Here is a 22,982-nt window from a genome sequence, read left to right as displayed (position 1 = left end):
ATTGAACATCTCAGAAGCCCTGATAAAGGGACCAATTCAACATCTTCCAGAAATGCCTGTAGGCTGCCATGATGCCAGCTTTTTCTCCTACCTCACTTGCCGTTTCCCAGGTCCTTTCCTCAACCTTCTTCCTCTACTGTTGTACTGGCCCGAGCATAGAAAGTCAACACCAAGACAAAAGTATGCCAAATTGCAGGGTCTTTATTGCCGGCGGCCACAGAGGACTCACAGCTCTCCAACCCGTGGCCCGGAAAGGAGGGTGTCAAGACCTTTTATACCCATAAAACCATCTCAGGAGTGAGGGTGAGGGGCGGAGGTGGGGGTGAGGGGCTTCAGACGTTCTGAGGGCTAGAGGATTCTGTGAATCACCTCCTGGGCGGAGATGAGCGTGAGGGGCTCCGGACATTCCAGTGGATTCCTGGGTGAAGAGGAGGGTAAGGGGCTCCGGACTCTCCGAGGGCCAGGGGACTTTTGACATTCTGATTGTTACTTAAGTGATTCACAAAAGTCAAGATTATCATTTGTTTACACATTGTCTGGGTAGGGTGGAAATCACAGACCTTAATTACTTATTGCAAGTCGCAGGGGCCAAGATGGTGTGGGTTTGGATTGCTTGCCTGTCACATTAGGGTTACAGAGAGCAGTTTCAAGAGGAAGCCGAGGTATGGTTGGGGTATGCAGTTTTATGGGGCTTTTACCATGTCACACTACCAGACCTAGCAGTATTTGAGTGTCTGAGCCCTTTTCACCTCTCTATACTCTTTCCCCTCAGTAATCTCACACAGCATCATAGCACTGAATATCATCTACATACTGATCACCCCAATTTAATTTATTTATTTATTTATTTATTTGAGGTGGAGTTTCGCTGTTGTTACCCAGACTGGAGTGCAATGGCCCGATCTCGGCTCACTGCAACCTCCGCCTCCTGGGTTCAAGCAATTCTCCTGCCTCAGCCTCCCAAGTAGCTGGGACTACAGGCGCACACCACCATGCCCAGCTAATTTTTGTATTTTTAGTAGAGACTGGGTTTCACCATGTTGGCCAGGGTGGTCTCAAACTCCTGACCTTGTGGTCCGCCCACCTCGGCCTCCCAAAGTGCTGGGATCATAGGCGTGAGCCACTGTGCCCGGCCTTATTTATTTTATTTTTAAAGAGGGTCCCGGCCAGGTGCGGTGGCTCACACCTGTAATCCCAGCACTTTGGGAGGCCGAGGTGGGCGGACCACAAGGTCAGGAGTTTAAGACCACCCTGGCCAACATGGTGAAACCCAGTCTCTACTAAAAATACAAAAATTAGCCGGATGTGGTGGTGCGACCCTGTAGTCCCAGCTACTCCAGAGCCTGAGGCTGAAGAATCGCTTGAATTCGGGAGGCAGAGGTTGCAGTGAGCCAAGATAGTGCCACTACACTCCAGCTTGAGCAACAGAGCAAGATTCTGTCTCAAAAAAAGAAAAAAAGAGTGATATGGAGTTCTGCCTTGTTGCCCAGGTTGCCCAGGCTGGTCTAGAACTTCCGGGGTCAAGCTACCCGCCCAGCCTCCTAAAGTGCTGGGATTACAGGTGTGAGCACCGCCCCCAGCCCAGCCACTACCAACATTTTATCTCTAGCTCTAGCTTCTCTCTTCCTTGAGTTCCAGTCCTCCACCTCCAACTGCCTCAAAACACCGACTACATAACTAATATGTATCTACAATTCAATACATTCAAAATAGAATTCGTTATTTTTCCCACCTTAAATTTATCTCTTCCATTCTTCATGTCAGTAAACGGCACCACCATCTACTCAGTGCTCAAAACAGAAATCAAAAAAGCAAAGACTCCTACCATTCCCTCACCAACCCAAGTCTTGTTCATTCTACCTTCAAAACATTTAAAATCTGTTTACTCCTCCCCATCTCCCCGCCATGGGCCTAGCAAGCTACTGCAAAGGGCATAGTAACTAACCTCGTGGGTCCCTCCCCAGCCCTCTTCCTCCACTCAGCAGTCAGATCATGCTATTCACCTTCTCAAAACCTTCAAAGGCTTCCCGGAAAAACTAAACTCCTAATCAGGGCATCATCTGCGCAATCTCTTAAGAGTATACACAAACAGGAATATACACCCAAGGGTAATATCTCTAGACCCTTGGATGCAGGGCATTTTTTTTTCTTGTTTTGCTTGTATTTTGAAATTTTTCTACGCTGAATGCTCGCAACTCATTAAGAAAGGGGAAACGCTACTGCTAAATACTATGTAATATTATTTCGCATTTTTTACATGTCAGAGAGAAAAGGGAATGGAAAATGTGGGTCGACTGTGCAACTGCTGATGAAAATACCAGCAAACATCAAACTAAGAAAATGATGTGTCAGGCCTGCAGGATTTCTCTCCTTTGCATTTCTCAACAGAACCCCGCTGAAGATGGGAAGAGCCTCATTGTCTCTGCAGTCCGGCCACAGCCCTCCAAGCCAGCTTATCCTGCAGGGGTCCTCACTTCCCGAGGCTCCCACTCCGCCCCGCACTGCCCCATCCCTGGAGCCCCCCGGCCTTCCCCACCCCTCCCCTCCTTTCCGGGGAGGGCTGCTCGGGATGGCGACAGGTTGGAGGGGAAGTGCAGAATCCTTTCGGTAAACCCACGACTTGCTGGTACTGGGGCCAAATCTTGCCGCCTCCAAGGCCAAGAGCTTAACGTCCTGCAAGCCACGGCCGCGGTGGCTCCGGGACCCGCCTCCCCTCAGCGCAGCGCCCGGCTGAGAAGGAAGCCCCCAACTCACGCTCCAATTCCAGGTTCCCGCTTCGGTGGCCCCCAGTCACGCACCTGGGGTCCTCCCGGCGACCCCCTCGGCCCCGGGGACTCACCGGGTCGGCCGGCCGATGGGGGAGGGGCACGCACGTGCCCGCGCAGCCCCCGCCCAGACAATGCCCCGGAGAGCGGGGCGCGCGCCCGGCCGGCCCCTTCCTGCGCCCGCCAACACTCACCCTTTCCCCGCGTCTCCGGCTGTAGCACTGGCCCCGCCGGGCGCCGCGAGAGGGCACGGGGAGGTGAGGGGGCGCGCGAAGCCCCGCGGAGCCGCCCCGCCACGAGGCTCCAGCGACCCCGCAGCCGCGGAAGCACAAGGCTCGGCGGCGCCCGCCCGGCCCGTTCCGCTCCGCACGTCAGCAGCTGGGAGCGTCGGGGCGCGCGCGGCGGCGGCGGTAGTGGCAGCAGCGCGCGCGCGGCCCCGGGGCGGAGCTCGCAGGGATGGGGGCGGGGCGGGGCGGGGAAGGGCAGGGCTGGTCCAGGCAGCAACCGCGGCGCCAGGGGCCACTTCCTGGTCCGGGTGGGCGACGATTCTCGCAAAGGCACCGTCGTCCATCACTTTTCTGCCCTGGAAGATGGCTAATTCCGGCCCCGAATTTGACAGAATATTCGTGCTGCCGGCGTGTATGACCTTCCGTATTAATCACAATAGTCTCTATGATTTTTGTGTGTGCCTTATTTTTTTTTTTGAGACAGAGTCTTGCAGTGTTGCCCGGGCTGGAGTGCAGTGCCGCGATCTCAACTCACTGCAACCTCCACCTCTCGGGTTCACGCGATGCCTCCCGAGTAACTGGGATTACAGGTGCCTGCCACCACACTGGCTAATTTTGTGTATTTTTAGTAGAGACGGGGTTTCACTATGTTGGCCAGACTGATCTAACTCCTGACCTCGTGATCTGCCCGCCTCAGCCTCCCAAAGTACTGGGATTACAGGCGTGAGCCACCACACCTGGCCGCGTGTGCCTCCTTTGTGCCAACCCATGTGCTAGGTACTGGGTATACAAATAACAATAGTTACTACTAGCCCATTTTACAAATGAAGAAACTGAGGCAGGGAACACTTGAGACTTATCTAAGTCACACTAGTGAGTGACAATCCAAGTCCAGTTTTCCATCTAAATATCTCTTGAGGCCAACATTCTCTTTCCTTCTAACTCTACCACCCTACCTGAGACCCTGTCATCTCTCTGCCCAAGACTGTAAATAGCCTCCCAACTGGTCTCTAGGGCTGTCCTGTTCCCCTTCAATCCCTTCTCTTCACTGTATAAAGATTTACTACTGGAGCTGAGTGGTGAGTTTAGGAGGTTCACTGTATTTTTTATACTTGACATACATGTTATCAATTTTTTATATATTTAATGTTTTTATCGATGTATAATAAATGTACATGGTGTATTTTTTTTGAAACAGTCTCCCTCTGTTGCCCAGGATGGAGTGCAATGGTGAGATCTGAGCTCACTGCAACCTCTGCCTCCCAGGTTCAATCGTCTCCCCTGCCTCAGTTTCCCAAGTAGCTGGGATTACTGGCGCACACCACCACGCCCGGCTAATTTCCGTATTTTTAATAGAGACAGGGTTTCACCATGTTGGCCAGGCTAGTCTCGAACTCCTGACCTCAGGTGATCCGCCCACCTCACCCCCCATGTGCTGGGATTACAGGCATAAACCACCGTGTCCGGCCGTACATGGTGTATTTAATGCTTAATAAAAACGTGCTAAAACATTTACTCCTATAACCCCAATAGCAAGGTCAGCAAATTGCACATAGTTTGTGCTCAAAAAGTATTTATCGAATGTATGGATAGTACGAACTGACTTCAAGGCCCTGCATAACCAAGGAATAGAGGAATGTATAATATGTCACCCCTGGCCTCCTGACCTGAAGGTCTATTAGAGGTAAAAGCAGATTAGCAATATTTGTTCAGGCCGGGCAAGGTGGGTCACGCCTGTAATCCTAGCACTTCGGGAGGTCAAGGAGGGTGGATTGCCTGAGGTCAGGAGTTTGAGATCAGACTGGGCAACATGGTGAAACCCCGTCTCTACTAAAATATTTTTAAAAATTAGCCAGGCACGGTGTTCTGCGCCTGTAATCCCAGCTGCTCGGGAGGCTGAGGCACAAGAACCTGGGGAGCGGAGGTTGCAGTGAGCAGAGATCATGTCACTGCACTCCAGCCTGAACAGCAGAGCAAGACTCTGTCTCTAAAAACAAAACAAAACCAGTATTTGTTCAACAATGTATTGCATTTCTATTCTGTGTTCTGAGACTGTGTTCCAAGCCCTGTGTTAGGCATTGAGGCCTAAGAAGTAAACGAAACAGACTTTCTGCCCTTGTGAAATGTAGAGTCTAATTACCATTTGACAGGGAAATTTAATCTAATCAGAAAAGTCAAGAAAGGCATCCTTGGCCAGGCTGGGTGGTTCATGCCTATAATCAATCCCAGTGCTTTGGGAGGTTGAGGTGGGAGGATCTCTTGAGCCAGAAGTATGGGACTAGTTGTGGTGATAGTGAGACCTGTCTCTAAAAAAAAAATTTAGGCTGAGTGTGGTGGCTCATGCCCATAATCCCAACACTTTGGGAGGCTGAGGCAGGTGGATCACCTGAGATCAGCAGTTTGAGACCAACCTGGCCAACATGGCTAAACCCCATCTCCACTAAAAATACAAAAAGTAGCTGGGCATGGTGGCACATGCGTGTAATCCCGGCTACTTGGGAAGCTGAGGCAGGAGAATCCCTTGAACCCGGGAGATGGAGGTTGCAGTGAGCCAAAATGGTGCCGTTGCACTCCAGCATGGGCAACAACTGTAGCTCAAAAAAAAAAGTCTTCCTTGAACCTTAAGCTAAGAACCAAGAGATAATAGGAACTGGGGAGATAAACATACATTTCATGGAAAACAGGGTTAGGTGAGAGGTCAGGATGAGTGTGTTGGTGTTCCCCACTCGAGGTTTAATGCTGAGGCAGGGAGCATAGAAATACCCAGGTAAGTGCAGAAGAAGCTGGAAATTAACTTCCTCTGGTCCAGTTTGGAAGGTTGTCCAGTTCTGTGAGAAGGCTCAGGCAGCAGGGCTTGGGAGCAGCCTGTGGCATCGGGAGGAGCCTACAGTAGTGCTGCCTTGTCGCCACCACGTGCATATCAGTTATGTCAGAATTCCAGATTTCTCTTGTTGCTCCCTGCCTGGCATGCCGAAAGTAGCATGGTTGAGAGCCGTGGACAGACCAGTAGGCACTGTGCCAGGCTAGAGAAGAGGCCTTGTGATGGACTGATGGCCAGGGAATGGCTGCAGAATGTAGCTAAGACCCCAAGGATGGGCAGTACTGAAGATACCAATGACGCTGAAGCACCTGAGTCAGCTGGTAACAGCAGTGGGGATGGAGGAGTGGGGGTGAAAGATGAGACATCAAACTCTGAAGCTGCTAAAGCCACAGGTCATGAGCTTGCCAGCCAACCACCTCAGCAGCTGATGCCTGCAAGGCAGTAGAGACCAGGAGTCGCCAGAGACATAGCAGCCGATGCCAGTGAGAGCTCAGGCTAAGCTCACGACGCTGCACACAGATCTCCTCACCCAGCGCTGCCCTGAGGCTTCCCCTGTATCCTACAGGCCCCCTTGGGAAGTCAAGGCGGAGAGTGTAAAGTTCTAATGAGAGTGCAACTTTGGGGCCGAGCGCAGTGGCTCACTCTTGTAATCCCAGCACTTTGGGAGGCTGAGGCGGGTGGATTATGAGGTCAGGAGATCGAGACCATCCTGGCCAACATGGTGAAACCCTGTCTCTACTAAAAATACAAAAATTAGTCGGCCATAGTGGCGGGCCTGTGTCCCAGTTATTCAGGAGACTGAGGCAGGAGAATCACTTGAACCCGAGAGGCAGAGGTTGCAGTGAGCCGAGATGGTGCCACTGCACTCCAACCTGGTGACAGAGTGAGACTGTCTCAAAACAAAAACATAAAGAGAAAACTTAGCTACAGATTTCACACATATGCAGGCAGTGTGGACATTTCAGAAACAGATAACCTCTGTGAGGGAAACGGGCAGGGCACTAAGAAGCCACAACACAGGGGGACCAAATGTAACGTGGAGGCAGAAAAGGCCTCCCTGAAAAAGATTAAGTCCAACGTTAACAAGTAGGAACCACTGTAGAGAGTAAGAAAGCTGGGAGCCACTGCACTCCGGCCAGTAGAACTTCTATGTATTTTTTTCTTTCTAAAGCATGTGTCGGGGATGGGCGCAGTGGCTTACGCCTATAATCCCAATACTTTGGGGGTGGGAGGCAGGAGGATTGCCTGAACTCAGGAGTTCGAAACCAGTCTGGACAACCTGGCAAGACCCCATCTCTACTAAAAATACAAAAAATTAGCTGGTCGTGGTAGCACTTGCCAGTAGTTGAAGCATACTCATGAGGTTGAGGTAGGAGGATTGCAAGACCCTGTCTCACAAAAAACAAAAACAAAAAAAAGAAACAAAAACACAAAACTCCTACAGGCAAGAATTTAAAAATACATAATCTATCTGTGAAGCTTCTGTTTGTGTAATAACTGATCAGATTAAAATTGGTAAAAATGGATTAATAAATATATATGAAAAACTCAAGTATGTGTCTGTGCTTCTGATACAATCATATTTCTGAGGTAATCAATCATTCCCAAGGATATGAGATTAAAATGACCCAGAGACAGGGCAGCTACAATGTTAAATAACTTTTTATTTTAGATCGTTTTATTTAGATACGGTCAATCTCTTTAGACTGAGGTGGGGAAGATTTTGACAGTGTGCTTAAACTTGGTTTCCAGCCCCGGGGAGAAAACAGTTTTAGCCCTGCTGTGATCAGCGCTCACTGCAGCCTCAACATCCTGGACTCAAGCAATGCTCTTGCCTCAGTCTCCGGAGTAGCTAGGATTGATTGCTAGGGCTGGACTGGAACTCCTGGGCTTAAGCAATCCTCCCGCCTTGACCTCCCAAAGTATTGGGATTACAGGCATCAGCCACTGCTCCCAGCTGATTCTAGTCTTGTAGACTTTTTTTTTTTTTTTTTAAAGGCAGGACTTCTGTCCTGTCAGATCCTCACGTCTCAGGCTTCTGAGTAGCTGAGACTACAGGTCCTTGCCATCATGCCCAGCTTCTCTTGTAGACTCTTAACTGAGAAAGGAGAATGGGTGGTTCTGATTCTCACCAGTCTGTTAGAAAACTGGGAGTGGGGTGGGGATGGTGAATGTTAAATGTAAAATATTCATGAGAGGAAAAGTAACTGTTTCTCTCTCAGCTCACTGCAACCTCCACCTTCCAGGTTCAAGCAATTCTCATGCCTCAGCCTCTGGAGTAGCTGAGATCACAGACATGCAGCACCACGCCTGGCTAATTTTTGTATTTTTAGTAGCGGTGGGGTTTCAACATGTTGGCCAGGCTGGTCCTGAACTCCTGACCTCAAGTGATCTGTCTGCCTCAGCCTCCCAAAGTACTGGGATTCCAGGTCTGAGCCACTGCGCCCAACGGAAAAGTATCTGTTATTAAAGTTAGTCCAGTGGTTCCAGGAATGCTGATGCTGACCCGGGAGAAGCAGCCCATGGCTGGGAGTCCTCCTGCTGGAAGCAGCTGCCCCACAGCTTGAGGGAATCAACTTGGGGGGAAGAGGGCATCAGAGGAACTAGGAAAGCTTAAGAAGGATGGTGGACCCAAAGCTGTGCCTGGCAGTGGGAGTGGGAGGCTGCCTCAGATGGAAAATCGTTGCTCGACTCTGATCCAGAGGTACCCATATCCGAGCCTCCTTCCTGGGAAGACCAATGGGACCCCCGTGATGTTTAAGGTGATGAAATATGCCCACCTGAATGCAGATATTAATTAGACTTGTAAAATGAGAACTCCACTTCTCAATAGCTCCAATAAAACTGCTGGCCGAGCCAGGCACGGTGGCTCACACCTGTAATCCCAGCACTTTGGGAGTCCGAGATGGGCGGATCACAAGGTCAGCAGTTCGAGACCAGCCTGGCCACAATGGAGAAACCCTGTCTCTACTAAAAATACAACAAATTAGCCAGGAGCAGTGATGAGCACCGTAATCCCAGCTACTCAGGAGGCTGAGGCAGAAGAATCACTTGAAGCTGGGAGATGGAGGTTGCAGTGAGCTGAGATCACACCATTGCAGTCCAGCCTACACAACAGAGTGAGACAGTCTCAAAAATAAATAAATAGCAGAGAAGCACAAGGCATGTATAGTTCATTTCCCTCCTCATTCCATTAAGACAGCAGGTGACTTTTATGTTTAAGACAGAGTCTCACTCTGTCGCCAGGCTGGAGTGCAGTGGCACAATCTCGGCTCACTGCAACCTCTGCTTCCTGGGTTCAAGCGAGTCTCCTGCCTCAGCCTCCAGAGGTTGGGACTACAGATACCTTCCTGCCACCATGCCCAGCTAATTTTAATATTTTTAGTAGAGATGGGATTTCACCATGTTGGCCAGGATGGTCTCGATCTTTTGACCTCGTGATCCACACGACTTGACCTCCCAAAGTGCTGGGAATACAGGTGTGAGCCACCTCGCCCAGCCAGGTAATTTTTTTTTTAAAAGAGAAAAATTAAAGTATAATACAAGAGGCTCCTATTTATCCATTGCCCAAGGTTTTTCAAATGAGCCAATGAATACTTTTAATTCTTCCAATTTCTTCCCTGCTTTGCACATGGCATTTCTGTCCTGAGCCAGTTACATGAAGTTATGTGTTGCTCATGTGTGTGAGAACTATGTTCACCCTTCAGTATACATTGCATAATCTCCTTACAAGAAGCCTCTAAAAGTGGCTACATTTCCTAGAACCAGAAGAGCAAGACTGAGAGAGGTAAACGGCTCTACAGCAGAGCACTGCTTGGAATCAGGTCTGATGAACCCCGTGCATTTTACAGACATAACTACAGAGGAATTAAATAAAATGAAAACACCTTTAACATTAAAAAGCACTCTAAGAGGGGCTGGGCACAGTGGCTCACACTTGTAATCTCAGCACTTTGGGAGGCCGAAGTGGGCAGATCACTTGAGCCCCAGAGTTTGAGACCAGCCTGGACAACAGAGTGAGATCCCATCTCTACAAAAATAAATAAAAATTGGTCGGGTGTGGTGGTCCTCACCTGTAGTCCCATCTACTTGTGCGGCTGAGGTGGGAGGATTGCTTGAGCCTGGCAAGTTGAGGCTGCAGTGAGCTATGATCGCACCACGGCACTCCAGCCTGGGTGACACAGTGAGACCTTGTCTCAAAAATAACAAAATAAAACCCCTAATTGCCATTTTATTTGGATGGCACACTCTAAAACAGCATAAAATCTAAGCATATATATGCTTCTATAATATTTTTATATATTTTCAAAAACAATTTTGCCAATACAAATTCAGACATTGCCTCTCCAGTACATAATAACCCCAGGCTGGATGTGGTGTCTCATATCTGTAATCCCAGTGCTTTGGGAGGCAGAAGCATCGCTTAACGCCAGGAGTTGGAAACCAGCCTGGGAAAGATGACCTTGTCTCTACAAAAAATTATTAGCCAGGCATGGTGGCACACACCTGTAATTCCAGCTACTTAGGAGCCCAAGAGCAGCTAGCAGTGATACTGCCACTGCACTCCAGCCCCTGGATGACACTGTGAGACCCTGTCTCAAAAAAAGTAACTTCATGCTTTTTAAAAAAATTATTTGAAATAATAAATTAAGTCCCTTACCTTCAATATGAGAACCAAATCAAAAGAACATCAGGTTGCAAATGTTATGGGTTACCTTGTGCTAATTTAAAAAATTTGGGGGCAGAGAGTAGTGGCTCATGCCTGTAATTCCAGCACTTTGGGAGGCTGAGGCAGGCAGATCACAAGGTTAGGAGTTTGAGACCAGCCTGGTCAATATGGTGAAACCGTTTCTACTTAAAAAAAAAAAAAAAAAAAAAAATACCCGGGCGTGGTGGTGCATGCCTGTAATCCCAGCTACTTGGGAGACTGAGGCAGAACTGCTCGAACCCAGCAGGTGGATGTTGCATGAGCTGAGATCCTGCCGCACCACTACACCCCAGCCTGGATGACAGCGAGACTCAGTCTCAAATAAATTAAAAAAAAACCAAAATTTTGAATAGGTAATATTTTCATGTGTTTCAGACTAAAAAACTGATTTTCTATGTATTTATAATTCCTGTGTGTGTGTGTGTGTGTATATATATAGTTCTATCTATCTATATATATATATATATATACACACACACATATATACATATATGGATGCAGTAAAGTTTCCTTTTTATCTGTCCTTCGGTCACCATTTCCTTTCCTCTTATACGCTAATGATTTTAATTTCTTGTTTATCCTTCCAGTTATTTTATGGACACAGCAGTAAATACACATACATATTAATATATATAGTATTTCCCCCATCTCTATTTTGCACAACCCTTAAATATATTTAAAATAAAACAGAACAACAAATTTTTGGTAAACAAAATTTAATACAACCATATAGTCAAGTAATCATGGTTAAAAGACATTTTATTAGATTACAACAACTTTAAAAAAATTAAACTATGCAAGAAATATATTTAAACAAAACATGTAAGTATTCACGTGCTAAACTTAACTGAGACCAATGAAATACAAAGCATTCTTTCCTCTATGAAGACTCTGGAGCCTCTAATTGAAAGCAAATGACCTTAGGTCTATGCTAGTTGTAAAGCGGATTATACTTTTGTTCAACTCTAAAATTGTATTGTCTTAGAACTCCAACAACTCTCAATAAAAATTTAAATAAAGAAATCATGGTGGAGGGGTGATAGGGAAGGGAAGAATAAGTGCTTTTTCAAGAAAGTTAAATAAAAAAGCCTGGAGAGGGAAAAAACTGTACTTAAGTATGGAAAAAAAATAAGTAGATACACTTTTTTGACATTCGATGTAGATACTGCAAATGAATTTACACGGGTTTAATCAACATAAGATAGATATTTGTCTGAGTATCTTAAAAAGCACCTAGGTATCAAAAAATAAAAACAAAAAACATAATGAAATTCCAAACACCCAACAATCTCCCTTACCATTCTCATTCTGCCAAGCAACCACAAGCTGCTGCTTATTACACAATTTAAGAAGGCGAAGTTTATTCACTCTACGGGAAACAAATATGAACCTTATCTAAGGTAAGCTTCATTCAGATGGAAACACAAAGTTCAAATAGCACTAGAGAACTTAAGGCACATAAACAAATTCAGGTGCAGTTATTTTGAAACCATTAAGACAGATTCTTTTCTTTGGAATAATATATAAAATAAGTTATGAATGTTGCTGTTTTAAAAAATGTATGATAACCTTCAGCACTAGGAACATTTAATATCCAAGGCAATCACACAAATGTAAAACGTTCATATAAAACATTTAAAAATGTCTAAAATATGTTGAAAGTGTCTCTGGAATTAATTCACTCCTGGCTCAAATGGTTTCTGGTGCCTAGCATTAGATGTGACAATAACAATAGCTAGCTAGTCAACCTGCTGCCTTAAAGGTCAACCAAATTGCTCCATTCTGGTTACTTGGCATGGTGAGTTTATTCATTTAACTCAAAAGAAAAATAATGGGGTGAGGTGATGTAAACCTGGCTTTCAATAAGATGCACAACAAATTCTAATAAGGCCAAAACTCTGTTGAGGTTAACTGGTGTCTTGAGTTTACTAAAATAAAGGCAGTCCATAGGAAGCCTTGAAGAGACATATTATCTTATCACTTGCACCACATAAACAGCAAGCTCTCCTCTCTGAAAATACAGGTCAGGCTCAATGTCTCACGCCTGTAATCCCAGCACTTTGGAAGGCCAAGTGGGCGGATCACGGGGTCAGGAGATCAAGACCATCCTGGCTAACATGATGAAACCCCGTCTCTACTAAAAACACACACACAAAAATTAGCCGGGCACACCCCTGTAATCCCAGTCACACCTGTAATCCCAGTTACTCGGGAGGCTGAGGCAGGACAATCTCTTGAACCTTGGAGGCAGAGGTTGCAGTGAGCCGAGATCTTGCCACTGCACTCCAGCCTGGGTGACAGAGTGAGACTCCATCACAAAAAAAAAAAAAAAAAAAGAAAATACAGTTTGAAGTAGATGTCATCTTTTTCCACATATAAATTTCAAGACATAAAAGGCACACACAAACAATTCAACTCCTCTCTTTTCATATATGGGTTCTCACAGCAATTTAAAAAATCTATTGCCATATCCAGACAACAGGAAAAAAAAATACCTGGTTTGCTTATTGACAAAAGTGGTGTAATTGAACCTTTGTCTTTCCTGAGTTTCAAAAAGGCTCTTTGACAGTAGAGATAAACAATTCATATTCACTAAGAGAAAATGTATCACTCCACAAATATTTTCATCTTTTTAAATATAAAAGAATTAATGTTCGACCACCACCACGTGTGAAGCCCCTTTATCAAATTAAACTTAACTCTAGAATCATGAATTGAAGATTATTTAGTTATGGCACTTTACACCCCAAACAGGCAAAAGTAACAAGTTAATACCCTCCCTGAGTATTTACATCATCTTAACACCTAGTTTAAATGTAGTAAATACCTATATTTCAGTCACCTAGGAAATCAAAAGGTTACTGAAGATTCAATATGCTAGTAATTCACACCTGTGCAGTGAAGTCAGTGGGAAGATTAGAGTAGAAAAGGAGGAAGTTCTACTGTTGTAAAAATTAGACCACTTGTGTAGCCAACTCACAAAGAGGGAAAACATAGAGAAGGGTTAAGGTTCATGGAAAAAAGAAAAAACAACGGTACGTTTCTGTTCTACAAAGCATACCTTTGATTCCCTTTCCAACTGATTTATCACAGCTAGGTTTAGCAAACTCGTCTCTTCTGACCTTGTAAAACTAAACTGTCATGAAGATTCTGATTATACAGAAGTCATCTCTACTACTACTCATCATGTACTTTCAAACGTAAAAAAGTTCTAAAAATACCCAAATAAAAAAATCTTCCATAATTGAATTTAACATGGTCAACTAATTTTTACTTTATGAGTTTTTCTGATCATCACAGACTGCTAAAATTCATGGTGTTTGTATATATGTGTGTATACAACCATACGATCTATCTACATACATACACATGTACAAATATAGATTCTAAACCAAAGGTTCATATGATCATCTATCCAAAGAAAAACTTTATGTGATGACAGAATGAATACAATCTGACACCAATTGATATACCAATTTGACACCCTTTTGATAAAAGAATTCTACTCTAAAATTCTTTTTTATCAAGGCTAATTCTATTATCAAGAATTAGTAAAGGAAGATAATTTAAAAATTAAAATCATCAGTTGAATAACTTTCATAATAGTTATTTAAATTTTCTAAGATTCCACCTAAGTTCTTGGTGGCCTTCAATATAAATTGTAACTACTTAATTTACGTAGTTTTAAATTATGTAGAGAAAAAAATTAATATTGGTGTGAGGTCTGTGTTTAAACAAATTGTTTTTCAGAATTTCATTTCAAATTTACTATAATAAACAAATGGATATCAAAATAAATGTATAACAAAATAAAAGTAAATAGTTGATACTTTTTACAATAGACAAAAATGCTAGAATACAAAGTTATCTCAGAAAGTCTTTTTTTACGTGAAGTCCTATATTCATGAAATGGGCATGATCTTAGAAATACACATGAAAAATAACAACTATCATTTGTAGAATCTCAGCATTTACAAAATACTTTTTCACACATTATCTCATTTACTGTAAAGAATTTCTGAACTAAGTAGATCATATCATCTATGAGTATAATGCAGATCTTTAAAATTAAAACACAAGTATCCAAACTGTACCTACCGTCTTTCAACTAAGATGATAGAAAATTGTTTTCTGAATTGCTGTTATCACAAAATGGTATATATCATTTTAAAATTGTAATTTGAAAAATAAAAGTTCCCTAAAAATCTGTAACTTTTTTAGAATTTTCTTCAGAATGTAGATTCTAGCTAAGCATTAAAGCTTTAAAAATGTCTATTTGAAATCTCTGTATCATTCTAAGATGAGAAAAAAATGTAGCTTACCAATGTTAGACTTTTTATTTTAACCTTGGTTTTAACAGAATTCTGGTGACACTCTAATTACATATTCGCATCATCCCTCCTATCACAAGAAATATACAAATTATAATGTGAAGACAACAGTATCTGGAGAGAAACTACAGCAGTGTACCTAGAACATCCCTAAATGCTGTAAATTATATCTGCCCACCCAGGATCACAATAACCACTGATGCTGTAGTTCCTGCCATATCCGTCTATTTGCATTAGAAAAAAAATTCACATTCCTCTCTGAAAACTGATAAGCTCTATGAATTGGAGTTGAGAAACCTAGACAAAAGCAGTCTGTTGTATAGAAGCTTGAAAATGTTGATTATTATTTTACACAATGGGTACCAAATGAAAGACTTACCTTAAAGATGGGAACCAAGATGGGAACTACTGCTAAGTTTTTTCAGATAACTAATCTTAAAAGAAAAATGGACCCACTGAGATAGGTGGTCCCTGCTTGATCCTATGAAAGGTACCTTAACAGTAGAGACTCTCAGGAATTTTAGCTGTTCACTAGAAAGTAGGACAATCAAGGAAGAGGTCCTCACCAAAGCACCATACTCATGAGGTCAAACCCTACTGGGCTAGGGAAGAAACCTGTCCCTATTTTTCTTCTCCTTTCTCTTGAGACAGAGTCTCACCCTGTTGCCCAGGCTAGAGTACAGTGTGTGTTCATAGCTCACTGCAGCCTCAAACTCCTGGGCTCAATCGATCTTCCTGCCCCAGCCTCTCGAGTAGCTGGAGTACAGGTGTGAGCCACTGGGCCTGGCTGTCCATCCCTGTTTTTCACAAGACGGTATCGCAAAAATGGGTTTCAACTGCTTTATCAAGTTAAGAAAAGAAGCTTTCTTAGAGGATTTAAGAGATGATGCATAAAAACTTTGAGAGCCATAGTGGGTTATTTTTCCTTCAATGGCCATTCCATTTTTTCCCGAAGAATTAACTTGTAATTTTAATCCCCCTTGTAGGGGCACTTATTTTTATATCTCCTACCTCACTCCCCCTAAAAACATGTTTAATATAAGAGACATTCTAAGAACAAAGTCACAATACTTCGGTATTTTATGATATCTGAATTGTTGTCATTACATTTTTATCAATTACAGAAAAAAATCCTTCAATAAAATTAATCAATCTGGATATACTTTGTTAACAACAAAGGTTGATAAAACTATTTTTTTCTCCTAGAATGCATTCTAAGCATTAACTTTTTCAACCTAAGTGATGCCTCAAGTCATGCAATTTTCTCTACACATGACAAAATAAGGAATATACATACAAATAAACATACATATTAATGAAGACACCATTGACACATTGCTAAAAGGTATGCAGACAGACATGATTTCCCAATTCACATAAGCTTCTCACAAATACTTACAAAGATACACTCTTCAAAGGCCAAGTAACAACCACCATTACCTTTAACAAAAAAGTGTTTTTTTTTTTTAATTACAGGAAAGGCTTTATTACAGTTTGAAAGATTGATATTTTGAGGAGAAAGGCACCAAATTATTATTTTACTATTTTTTGCATATGGCACAAAGGAGATATGTTAAGTTCCCACTCTAGAGTTTTTAAAACCTCTCTCATCTTGGATCGGCGTGGCTTCTTCAGTGAGGTATCCTGGCTTTAGAGTTTAAAGCATTTCTCATTGTATCTATGAATAGTCACACAGCCATGATAGGACACTGGCCTCGGCATTGCAGCGACCCCTGTGATGATACTTGTTGCAGGATCATAACAGAGAATAGTGTCTGTGGCTTCTCCATTTTCCCGTCTTCCGCCCAGGATATATATCTTACCATTACACACAGACATACCACAGTTTTCCTGTTTAACCAAATACATTAAAAATAAAATTAACCATTGAAGATAAAGGATTTTGTAACAAACAGAAAAGCAAAATAATGCTTTAACACAGTCAAAAAAAGGGAGACAAGATATAAGCTAAGCTCCTTTTGCCCAACTCTGTGCTGTGTGTGAGTGCTGGATAATTTTGCATGGATGAAATGAATGTCAAGATAGATCATATGTTCGTGGCAGCCATAAGAAATAATGAGATCATGTCCTTTGTAGGGACATGGATGGAACTGGGGGTCATAACCAAACAAAATACTGCATGTTCTCATTTATAAGTGGGAGCCAAATGATGAGAACACAGGGACACACAGAGGGGAACAACACATACTAGGGCCTTTCAGAGAGTGGAGGGTGGGAGGAGGAAGAGGAACAGGAAAATAACTAACTAATGGGTACTAGGCTTAATACCTGGGTGATTAAACAATCTGTACAACAAACCCCCATGACACAGTGTACCTGTGTTAACAAACCTGCACTTGTGTCCCTGAACTTAAAAGTTGAAAAAAAAAAAAAAAGATTCTAAGTTAGTAATTGGGGCCAAGATGTGGAAGGTAGGATGTAGACTGATGAAATGGTTTTAACTTAATGGTAGTTAAGCAAAAGCATTTTAAAGAGCCTGGCTTGCTTCTCCTATTACAGGAAGGTTATTACAGAAAGTGTGGTTACATGACCAAGAAGTAGAAACCATATTCATTATATAGGATTACCCACAAATTGAATGAATGAATAAGAGAAAGATTTATAACTAAATTAACAAAACACTGTTACTAGGAGCCTTGGCTGGGCCACTGAAATGACTCAGATAACATCTTACAGTTAACTTCCCACATAATGGCATTCTGAGCTAAATTTTACTATTCCCTGTCAATAATACAGTTACTATATACAAAACAAATATTCTTGCAAGAATGAGAGTGATTCTTCAAAAACCTGGTCGGGCGTGGTAACTCATGCTTGCAATCCCAGCACTTTGGGAGGCCAAGGCAGGTGGATCACTTGAGGTCAAGAGTTCAAGACTAGCCTTGTCAACACAGTGAAACACTGTCTCTATTAAAAATACAAAAAATTGGCTGGATGTGGTGGCGGGGTACCTATAATCCCTGCTACTTGGGAGGCTGAGGCAGGAGAATCGCTTAATCCCGTAAGGCAGAGGTTGCAGTGAGCCGGTATCATGCCACTGCACTCCAGTCTGGGTAACAAGAGCAAAACTCTGTCTCAAAACCCCCCAAAAAACCCAAAAACCTATACTAACAATTGACTCACTATCACACGGATCTGGTTATGCTGCAGGTCAAATATTATTCCATTTCCAATTAAAGTTTCACTTTAATTCAGATAGTTATTGCATCTTATAATCTTGGTTCCACATAACCAACAATGAAATAGTTTCTACCAATGAGTTCAATAAGCATTTTTACTTGACCAAATTTGCTGTATATAAATTTTGCTCTTTTAGAAGAAATCTTGGTGGATTTATATAATAGGATACTATCTTTAGGTGTGAAAGAATTTGTGAGTACTTAAAAATGCCTATATTATAGTTCGTTTTGTTTTTAGATGGAGTTTTGCTCTTGTTGCCCAAGCTGGAGTACAATGGCACAATCTTGGCTCACTGCAACCTCTGCCTCCTGGGTTCAAGTGATTCTCCTGCCTCAGCCTCCTGAGTAGCTGGGATTACAGGCGTGCACCACCACGCCTGGCTAATGTTTTGTATTTTTTTTTTTTTGAGACGGAGTCTGGCTCTGTCACCAAGCTGGAGTACAGCAGTGTGATCTCAGCTCACTGCAACCTCTGCCTCAGCTTCCTGAGTAGCTGGGATTACAGGAGTGTACCACCACGCCCAGCTAATTTTTATTGTTTTAGTAGAGACAGGGTTTCACCATGTTGGCCAGGATAGTCTCAATCTCTTGACCATGTGATCTACTGACCTTGGCCTCCCAAAGTGCTGGGATTACAGGCGTGAGTCCCCACCCCCGGCAATTTTTTGTATTTTTAATAGAAATTAGGTTTCACCATGTTAGCCAGGCTGGTCTCAAACTCCTGACCTCAGGTGATCCACCCACCTTGGCCTCCCAAAGTGCTGAGATTAGAGAAGTGAGCCACCCTATCTGGCCTATATTAGAGTTTATAGACACCCAGAATGACTTAGCCCATTGTCATATAGTGAATGACACTTTTATTCAGAATACCATACTCCCATGAATTGTACCAATTATGGGACAAACTCTAATATTTTTCATGTAAAAGCACAATGAGCTCTTTCTATAAATTCTAAAAGTTCTGAATATAATAAAAACAAACAAAAACCTTGGTTTTCAGGTATAAGCTAGTTCCCAATATTGAACCTTATAGTTATTTTGATGATGATTCTAAAACAATATATAATTACGTGATCTGGTAATTATTATTATTTCAGATAATAATGCTCAGAATTAAATAAAGCAAACAACCTTGAAACCAAGTATTCATATCAGGAAATTATATCTATCAGATATAATACTTTCTTTCATGCTATGTAAAATACCATTTACTCTATGTGTTTTTTTATACTATATGAAAAACTTAGTCTTCACTAAGGAGTAAGGGCAGCTAGTAGGAAAAATAATTTATCAATACATAAAGTTTTGACGTTATTTTCAAAGACTGAAATATCCTAATATTGCAAAAAAACACACCTCTCCTTGTTATTTTTATATGCTTAAATGTTAAAATGTCAACAATAGAAAGAATCAGGTTTCTTTTCATTTAATTATTCTAATCTTGAATGACATTGTAAATATCTGGGGTCCACTGAAGAGAGAGAGAAAAAGTCTTCATCATTGACTTTTAAAATTCATCATTTTTTTTGAAAGGATGTTCCTGACATAAGTTAAAAAGCAAAATATGTTTAGAGTAATAAGTTGTGTTTTTAGAAATTATGAAAAGTTAAAAGAGGCATGGAGATGGTGAAGGACAAACAGAGAAATAAGCTGGGTCCATTAGGACTGTAAAAAATAAACAACTTGTTTTTTTTAGCTCTTTTTTGCATTTAATATTCTAAGCATTTTAAAAAGCAACAGTACTGGTTTCATTTAACTGAATACAATGAAATTAGTTTGATTTATCCTTTTTCATGGTTAGCATTAGAAGGGCAAATAATCACAAATGGCTCAAAAATTACCTATCAATAATATGTGCATATGGTGGGGCGTGGTGGCTCATGCCTATAATCCCAGCATTGTGAGCAGCCAAGGCGGGCAGATCACCTGAGATCAAGAGTTCAAGACCAGTCTGTCCAACATGGCAAAATCCTGTCTCCACTAAAAATACAAAAATTAGCCGGGTGTGGTGCCATGCACCTGTAATCCCAGCTACTTGGGCATCTAAGAAAGGAGAATGGCTTGAACCTGGGAGGTGGAGGTTGCAGTGAGTCAAGGTTGATGCATGCATAGATATATTTAGTAGTATTTGGAGTAAGAATGAACAGAGGAGAGAAAATAATCCCCTAAATCCCAGTACTAGATTTGAACTTCAACGATTTGTCTTTCTTAGACTTTACATATACTTCGGATCCAAATGTTTATGTTCTCTGTATTTCTTTTTTTTTTTTTTTGAGTTGGAGTTTGGCTATTGTTACCCAGGCTGGAGTGCAATGGCACGATCTCGGCTCACTGCAGCCTCCGCCTTCTGGGTTCAAGCAATTCTCCTGCCTCAGCCTCCCGAGTAGCTGGGATTACAGGCACGCACCATCATGCCCAGTTAATTTTTGTATTTTTAGTAGAGACAGGGTTTCACCTTGTTGACCAGGATGGTCTTGATCTCTTGACCTCGTGATCCACCCGCCTCAGCCTCCCAAAGTGCTGGGATTACAGGCTTGAGCTACCGCACCTGGCCTGTTCTCTGTATTTCTAAAGTCAATGTTGTTAAATTACAGAAAATGTGCCATGTGTGTCATTTTTTGTCCCCTCAGTTTTATCTCAATAATCTAGTTAAAAAAAATTCATGTAGGCCTCGCAATATGCTACATGCTGGCAATTATCTTCCTAAACTGTTATTGGTTTATACAAATATAACAAAGTTTTGAATAAATGGTAATTCTTTTTCTTTTTTCCTTTTTTTGGATATAGGGTGTCACTCTGTTGCCCAGGTGGGTCCCCTCACTCTTGGCCTCAAGTGATCCTCCTGCCTCAGCTACTCAGAGTGCTAGGATTACATGCATGAGCCACTGCATCTGGCTTGAACAGTAATTCTTAATAAAATGCATTATTCTTTGCAATCTTCACTGAAATAAACCAATAAAAAGCAGCTTCAATTAAAAAAAATTACAAATAAGTCTCAATACTTGACCACATGAGGATCCTTATGCAAGCAGGGTATACTCGCACTTCTGTAGGACTGAAGAATGATTTTCCAGGAGAGGTCACTGAGCTGGAGAAATGTGATTCATTTTACTTAAACGTGATTATGAGAGGGATAAAAGGTAATGCTCATTTTGTACCACAAAGCTGAAGTGCTATTATGTCCCTTTCATCAACTGGGGCACTGTTACTCCATATGTATTACTAATTGGAGACTATACCTCAATGTCAACAAATTTGGAAAAATGATGTTATATTCAAACCCTATTCACTATCCTTATAATCTATGCTGTATCTCTAATGTCTCTTGCAAATAAGATTATCTTAAAATTAAGTCCCACTGGTACTTCCTAATTTGTTTACTTATTCAGTACATATATTTACTATGCACAGATAAATGCAAGACACATACAAGATGAGTTAGAACAAACAGTGTCCTCAAGAAGACTAAATTCCAGTATAGGAAATAAATATTTATACTCACAAGGGAATATACAAGTGCCATAAGAGGTGTGAGTGCTTTAACAGATCAGAAAGCAAAAAAGATTCATTTTGGCCAAGTTAAACTCTGTTGTAACCGAAGTGGTCCTTGAAAGATGAGTAGAATTGTAAGTAGAGAAGGTGGCCGGGCGCGGTGGCTCATGCCTAAAATCCCAGCACTTTGGGAGGCTGAGGCGGGTGGATCACGAGGCCAAGATATCGAGACCATCCTGGTCAACATGGTAAAACCCTGTCTCTACTAAAAGATACAAAAAATTAGCTGGGCATGGTGGCATGTGCCTGTAATCCCAGCTACTCAGGAGGCTGAGGCAGGAGAATTGCCTGAACCCAGGAGACGGAGGTTGCGGTGAGCCGAGATTGTGCCATTGCACTCCAGCCTGGGTAACAAGAGCGAAACTCCGTCTCAAAAAAAAAAAAAAATTAGTAGAGAAGGTAAAAAAGGCATTACAGGCTAAGAAGAAAGCATGAACCAAGGCAAGAACATTTATGATCTTTTTAGAGACCACAGATGACACATATTTAACGTATCTGAGGTAAAGTTACAGAATGTGAAATGAAGGTCAGGTAACAGAAGGTCTAGAATGAAGTGGTAAAACTTTTGGATTTTATTTAATAGGTTTCTAATCAAGAAAGAGACAATAAATAGATATATTGAAAAATAAGTGATAGCAAAATGAGCTAGAGAGACAAGATATTAAAGAAAGGAAGACTGAGTATTACTGGTTTTGTCTAGGTAAAATTGATAAGAGCTTGAACAAAAATAGAAACAATAGAAATGAAAAAATAGGAGAAATGATAGGCTGGAGAAGAGAATCTAATAAATTAAATTTCTCAGTTATTGGGAAATATAAAAAGAGTAGGTTCAGGGAAGAAGGTCAATTCTATTTTAAATGTAAAGTCTTGGCTGGGCGTGGTGGCTCACACCTGTAATCCCAACACTTTGGGAGGCCGAGGCAGGCGGATCATGAGGTCAGGAGTTCAAGACCAGCCTGGACAATCTGGTGAAACCCGGTCTACTAAAAATACAAAAATAGCTGGGCATGGTGGTGCACACTGGTAGTCCCAGTTACTCAGGAGGCTGAGGTAGGAGAATCGCTTGAACACGGGAGCAGAGGTTACAGTGAGCCAAGACTGTGCCACTGCACCCCAGCCTGGGTGACAGGGCAAGACTCCATCTTAAAAAAAAAAAAAAAAAAAAAAAATTTAAAGTCTTGAAATCCCATGTAAAATATCACATAGGCAGTTAGTAGAAATTTGAGTTTGGACCACAGGAGAGAGGCTCTGATGGTGACAAAGACTTGCAAATCATCACTGCTGAGATGTAAATGAGACAATTCAGGAAAGAGTATAAACTGAGAAGAGGACAGAGGACGCTCAAGGAGCACCCATGTTTAAGAACTGGGTAGAAAAA

The 22,982-nt window shown here is 42.3% G+C and overlaps 2 protein-coding genes across 18 annotated transcripts in view; both read right to left on the bottom strand.

Annotated features, from left to right (window-relative positions):
- Nucleotides 1-3,154, bottom strand: part of YEATS2 (YEATS domain containing 2) — a 100,999-nt gene extending 97,845 nt beyond the window's left edge. For 10 of the 13 annotated variants that reach the window (XM_035275142.3, XM_035275150.3, XM_035275147.3 and 7 more), the window contains exon 1: nt 2,960-3,154. The gene's annotated coding sequence lies outside the window, so the exon portion shown is untranslated. Of the gene's footprint in view, nt 1-2,754; nt 2,876-2,959 lie in introns of those variants that run through there. The other 3 variants (XM_035275143.3, XM_035275144.3, XM_035275145.3) reach the window with 3 other exon arrangements.
- An 8,066-nt stretch (nt 3,155-11,220) lies between these two features.
- The window catches only part of KLHL24 (kelch like family member 24), a 50,055-nt gene continuing 38,293 nt past the window's right edge, over nt 11,221-22,982 (bottom strand). For all 5 annotated transcript variants that reach the window (XM_035275074.3, XM_008981303.5, XM_035275073.3 and 2 more), the window contains one exon: nt 11,221-16,703. In XM_035275074.3, the coding sequence (XP_035130965.1) occupies nt 16,503-16,703 (201 nt within the window). In that variant the 3' untranslated portion in view covers nt 11,221-16,502. The remainder of the gene's footprint in view (nt 16,704-22,982) is intronic.

The sequence above is a fragment of the Callithrix jacchus genome, chromosome 15, assembly GCF_049354715.1.
Source record: "Callithrix jacchus isolate 240 chromosome 15, calJac240_pri, whole genome shotgun sequence".
Lineage (NCBI taxonomy): Eukaryota > Metazoa > Chordata > Mammalia > Primates > Cebidae > Callithrix > Callithrix jacchus.
The sequence above is the reverse complement of the archived record's forward strand: the minus strand, read 5'-3'. Positions and strand labels throughout refer to the sequence as shown.